We start from the raw sequence: 6,150 nt of genomic DNA, 5'->3' as shown, positions 1-6,150 counted from the left end.
AAAAAAAAAAAAACACGCTCGCAGACACAGACACATACACACCTACACTCGTGTTAGTTGGACTAGGACTGGGAATTTAAAAAAAAACGGGTGTGGGTTAGAGGGGAGCTCTAGCAACTCTTTTTTAGTTAAAATAAATTTTAAATTGAGTTTTTCTTCACTGTTTTTTTGTGGGGTTTTTTATTTGATTGTTTTTTGTTTTTTGAGAGGCTGTTTCTTGATTTTTTGGAAATAAAGTTCTGTAAATACAGTTAGAGTTATACTTTCGACATGAACGTAAATAACAAAAATAAAATGAGTTTGGTTTTGTCTGGTTTGTGAAACCACTTAGAAGTTTGAAATCTGACTGTCACTCCCGATTTGCGATTTTTTTCCACCTACCTAACTTTCCATGACGGAATTGGACATTTATCAAATGCACCGACAAAATTTGCGCAGTTACTTTAAGTCTTACTTTATTTGTAACACACACACACACACACACACACACACACACACACACACATATATATATATATATATATATATATATATATATATATATATATATATATATATATATATATATATATATATATATACACACACACACACAGTTAGGTGATGATTTATAGCCAAACTTTTCACTTTCGGTCCTCTAACTTCCGACGAGTTGAACAAAGAGTTCTTCAGGTTCTCACGTCGTTCATGTTAAAAGCTGTACAGTTAGCCTGAGTTGTTTTCTGCTAATTCAATCTTTCTTCAAAACGTAAATCCTGCAGCGCCAATAAGGTGAAACTGCTGAGAGTTTAACTAAAACAGGGAATTGTAATATTTATTGTTTCATCGTTGATAGTGATACAGTAAAGAAAAAAATGAATAATGAGAATAAAACCCCGGATTCGTTATACATCTAAACCGCACAAATAATACTACTAATAACAATAATGCGCTATGGAGGGCGAACTGTTCTTTATCGCGATGACATAAAAAGGAGGAACCTTCCCTTTCCCACTTTTTTTCAGTTAAATAAACAGAATAACTTCACATGAAATTTTAAATCACTTTGAAAAAAGTAACTGTAAAAATGTCCCGACTAAGACGGTATCAGCAAGTGTACCCTCCGTTAAATTAAATCACATCATCGGAAGAGAAAGAAAGGCATGTACGGAATAATTTTAAAACACTGGAAATGTATCTGAAGTTATTGTTGTTGTTGTTGTTGTTATTTATTGTTTTTCTTTTTTGCTTCTCTGTGAATTGGACTGTCGGATTCACTTTTTTCCACACCGGGAGCTGTGGGATTTGGATGATAACCAACAGCTTGTGGGCATTTGACACAAATCAACCATCTGATCAGCTGAAATTAAATTAAATTTTATCAGGAAAATCTTTTTAGACACAGAACTTCAAAATCAAATTTTAGAGTTCTTCAATAGTATTATTATAATTATTTTCAATGTAGGCGTGTGTATTTTTAACATGGCTTGCTGGAAACTTGAGTCTGTGGTCGCTACGATAGCCCTGTGTCACCTTCGAGGATATTTCACGATTCATTTTCCTAAAAATAAATACATAAAAACGCTCGGGGCATTCTTATATTCATTTTTTTCTAACCATTATTATTTTTTCTTAATTGCCGTCTGCCGTCGATCACTTTCACAGAAAGCTGAGAAGCTGGGCTACCACATGAAGCCTCTCACAGCCTCTACATTTTATTGCGACAAACACATCACAAAACATTAACACATTACTTCACGAATATTTCGATCCATAACGAGTTTTCGGGAGTGCGCGCGCGTGTGTGTGTGTGTGTGTGTGTGGTTGGGTTGAAGGGAAAGGTTATCAGTAAATGCAGAAATAAAGGAGAAACATCCAAAAATCATTCAGCATTCGGTTAAAGTTACAAAATCAACAGAATTTATGAGCAGTCACCAACATTGTGCAGAAGTACATGAAGTGCATCACAGTTGCTCCTCGGGAGGAACAAGGAAGAGTAAAAAGTTCACATCAAACTATCCAAAACTTTCATTTCGTTGCATATTGATGGTCATCGTCTCTTTTTAAGGCATGTTGTTAGGATTCATAGTTTTTGATGCGTTTTGTTCACCTGACAAAAATGCATTTCTGCTGCCAGTGCTGGACTTTCAGCTTGTGGTGAAATTTATCACAATGCAATGCAACGTAAACAAACTTTAAATGCGTGGAAATGCACATAAGAGTCAACACTGTTGATTTTTTTTACAATATTTTTATAATATATTATTCACATTCATTAAATAAGCTCAAATAAATAAATACAATAAAAATTTACATTCACCGCGTTAACACACTCACCTCTCCAAATACGAAAGCGTTCAGCTGTGACGTGTTTCCCCCCGCAACTTCCTGTATTTATAGGAGCAATCCGGATGACATCATTGGATGACATATCTCCTGAATTCACTGGCTTTCTATAAAATATCTATGTGGCTGTAATTGCCGTCTTTTCAATTAATCTTAGATTAAGCGGGACGCCTTGTGAGGAGAAGTAGACATATATTATTTTTAATAAGCAAAGATTGCATTTGGCTGCCTTGCATAGCTAAATTGACCTTTATTGCTAGGAGACTGAATCTCTGAACTCCAATCATGTCTCAGTAAACGTCCCCGATAAACTTTTATTTGTTTTAATTTTGTTTCTTTTGTTTTGCCTCAAAAATCGTTTTAACTGACTGCAGTAATGTTTTCAAATAAGCAGAAATTTTAATTAATCATATCGGCTTTATGTAAACTCAATTAGCGACATCTGCACTATGGCCATTAACGAACACGTACAAATAATGCACTGTAACTGCAAACGATTTACTCCAAATCTGCACCTTCAATTAATTATTTTAGACCACATCAGTTTGAAAACAAATGCTCTGCGTTGTACCAGTAAATCATTAATTTGGGCCTTCAGACAGATTTCCCCCTTTTTTTACGAAACAAAACCTTCAGGTGGTGGGGTGTGTGTGTGTGTGTGTGTGTGTGTGTGTGTGTGTGTGTGTGTGTGTGTGTGTGTGTGTGTGTGTGTGTGTGTGTGTGTGTGTGTGTTTAAAGTTTATATTGAGACGAATGAAACTGAACAACAACAAGAAACTTGTGAATCCCTTTCATCTGAAATTCTGGCTTCGTGTCATCTTTCAAAACACACAAAAAATGACTTGTTTCAGTTGGCATTTTTGCAGTGCATCAGCCTGTCTGAGTCAATTTCATTCCACTCACGACATCTGTGGGGGGAAATTGCATCGCTTCTCAAGCTTGAACTTTGTCCAGCTGATTGATTAATTGTGGAAAGAGCCATTAACTTCTCCTTGTGCTTGGAAGGACTGGCTGCGGACGTGCAGATCGTAAGGGAAACGGGCCTCTGGGGAGACTCGGTACATGGAGTTATGCGCAAGAGCCGTGCGCCCTGGCGCACCGCAGTAGCGCATGCCATAGTGGCTATTTTTGCCGTACTCTGGCGGGTCGTCGTGTTTTAGGGAGAAAATCCCGTTAAAGTTCATTGGTGGGCTCAGCTGGCCGTCGAAATGCGGGCTCCCGCTCTCCGGGGACTGGTTCTCGTAGTAGGGTTCGTAGGCGCTGCTGTAGCTGTAGTGACGGAACGGCTTGGCGCTACTGTCCAAGCTACTCCCGCTGTGGCCGGGGGGGGTGTTCATGTCTGATCCAGGATACGGGTACATGGCATCGTAGGGCGCCCTCCCAGAGAACATCACCTCTCCGTTGTGGTCTGTGAGGAAGTTTCTCGCGTTCAGCTGTAAACAACCTGCCACCAAATTGGTCGTTGGTTGAGATAATCCTTTACACAAAGTCTGTACGAAGGCGAGGAGGTCCGGTCTCTTCCCTGCGCTAAGAGTCTCTGACAGGGCCCAGATGTAGTTTTTAGCCAGTCTGAGGGTCTCAATCTTGGACAGTTTCTGAGTTTTGGAGTAGCACGGCACAACTTTACGCAGGCTCTCTAGCGCAGCGTTCAAGCCGTGCATCCGGCTGCGCTCTCGGGCGTTGGCTTCGTGGCGCCTGAGTTTGGCCCTGTCAACCTGCTCTTTGCCCGGTTTCTTTTTTCGGGGGCCTCGCTTTTTAGGAAGCCCGTTTTCATCCTGATCGTCCTCTCTCTCGTCCTCATCTCTGTCGGAGATGTCGTCCTCGATCTCCCTCATGTCTGAGTTGGATCTGTCAGGGTTATGTTGTCGCTCCTGCTCCAGGCTCTCAGGTAAGCTTTCACGGGGATAATTGGCACCAAACCGCGGCTCACACATTATATGAGGTTCCTCGAATGGCAGTGTCAACATATTTCCTGTAAAATCAAAGCGGAAACATAAACTATAAGGACAAGGTAGAACCCCGACGTCTTTTGAAGGTTGTCAGTTAATTACCTCGTGAATGAGCCCTCCCAAGAGGAAGAGTAACAAATTGGCAAGCAAGGCCAGTGTCACAGCTTGCTACCTTTTCAAAGGCATTACACTTAATTGCCTTTAGATTTGTGAAAAATAGCCATATTTTAAACCTTATATTACATCACATTAAAGTTTATGTTTGCTCCAAATCAGAGTCCAAAACTAGCCAATTGTACGCCACGTATTTAACCACGTTTTAACCCAGAATAAAAGCGCATGATCAGTCAACAAATTGCGAACAAAAACATTACTAACCTCTGGTCAGCATGTACCTTGCATGTTCCCGAATATCTCCTCTGAAACTGCGCCTCAGCTTCTTCACTTGCAAGCTACCAAATTGGAAGAAAGAGCTTAATTCTGCGCACTCTCTTTTCTCTGCCTTGCTGTGATCTGCTCTTCCCTTCCCCTCTCTCACTCTCCCTCCCTCTCTTCCCTTTCCCTCTCTCTTTGAGGAATGACACTCATGCCAACAGCGGGTACCCATGCCATCTGCCGCTGACGTCTTGTGGCAGCCGAGACCACGTGTTCATTGTCCCACGGGACCTCCGCTCCGTACCGATCATCTGGCAGCTCCGGTAATGGGCACCGGGAGGCCCGCGTTTACCGTCAGAAACAGAGACCGGAGAGGGATAACAACTAATATCTGCATCTCCCCGTAAGAAAGATGAATTAATGTCTTTTTGTCTGGAAAATTGGAGGGAGTTTGCAGAGATTCTCAACAGGTAGACAGATTATGAATTTCCACACTATGTGATCCATGCAGAGCTAAGTATGCGCAAATAAAAGCTGTGCGGCGGAGATGGAAAGCTTAAAAAACCCTCTCCTACATCCCAAATTAAACTACATTAATAAATTAATTAAAACAATTGGAAATGTATTTGGGTGCAAAAGTAAATGAGGGGGGCGGCGGGGGGAAGCTCTTATATTTGGGTCAAAGGGGATTCAATAACAGCGTTTAGTCTAATTTTTTGATAAGGGTTCAGGACCCACTTTAACAGCATGAGCGTCACAGGTTTTGTGAGAATTCCTCGTGAGCATCATTTTTACTTGACTTTTGGAAATGACTCATTGCGTGTCTCAGGAGCAGCAGCTGTAAAACAGGTGAAAAACAAAAGATGTTCTACACATGTGAGTGAGTGAATCTGTGAGTGATGCACTCTTTGCATCATGACTTCTGTCAAATATTTCCAAAACATTACAAAAAAAATAATCTTTGACCTCTCTGGCATCTACAAAACCCCAGATTATATCAGTAACAGTGGTAACAGTGTTAATTTCTGTGTCTGGTTCTTGTGCTTTTGGAAGCAAAAGCAATGTTTTTGTTAATGCAATGCTCATATGGTCAATTTACTATTTAATTACCCTCACTGAATGCACCGCCCTCTTGGTGGCAAAGGGAAGGGTTACTTCTAAAACGCTTAGTTAGTTAATGAATACTTTTTTAAATTCTCCTCTCAAGAAACAAAGGAGAAGCTGTTAATGCAGTTAGCAAACAATGTACTTAAGCTGGAGTGCATAGAAAGTATACATAATGATTGTTACTTACATAGATGGAGTGTTTGGGTCTAAGGTCATATCTCCCATATTACCATCACTATTCTGGCTGCCAGTCAGATTTTGAACTGATTTCATAATTGTTTTTTAGGCATTGCTTGGGTTGGCAACTTTTTACCTCTCTAACCTTTGAAGTTGGCATGCTCCCTCCAGATTACGGAAGTCTGAAGCTGAGCAAATGTTCCTAGCTTTCCCGAGC

The 6,150-nt window shown here is 40.5% G+C and overlaps 1 protein-coding gene across 1 annotated transcript; it reads right to left on the bottom strand.

Moving 5' to 3' along the window:
* Positions 1–649: 649 nt before the first annotated feature.
* neurod6b (neuronal differentiation 6b) lies at positions 650–4,881 on the bottom strand. The gene is made up of 2 exons (XM_086272926.1): positions 4,653–4,881; positions 650–4,297 (listed from the first exon to the last, which is right to left on the bottom strand). Exons 1-2 carry the CDS (start codon positions 4,879–4,881, stop codon positions 3,288–3,290), a joined length of 1,239 nt encoding a protein of 412 aa, XP_086129052.1. The 3' UTR covers positions 650–3,287.
* Between the last annotated feature and the right edge of the window lie 1,269 nt (positions 4,882–6,150).

Source organism: Aulonocara sp. 'chitande type north' Nkhata Bay, linkage group LG18 (genome assembly GCF_057382095.1).
Source record: "Aulonocara sp. 'chitande type north' Nkhata Bay isolate Kocher_YH1m ecotype deep benthic linkage group LG18, A_spYH_male_GT1.1, whole genome shotgun sequence".
NCBI lineage: Eukaryota > Metazoa > Chordata > Actinopteri > Cichliformes > Cichlidae > Aulonocara > Aulonocara sp. 'chitande type north' Nkhata Bay.
The sequence above is the reverse complement of the archived record's forward strand: the minus strand, read 5'-3'. Positions and strand labels throughout refer to the sequence as shown.

Bases quoted from the DNA above. Each gene is read 5' to 3' on its own strand.
- neurod6b (XM_086272926.1), bottom strand. From the start codon at position 4,881: ATGGGTACCCGCTGTTGGCATGAGTGTCATTCCTCAAAGAGAGAGGGA. The intron at 4,298-4,652 runs GTTAGTAATGTT...TTGATTTTACAG, and splicing joins AAGGTACATGCTGACCAGAG to GAAATATGTTGACACTGCCA.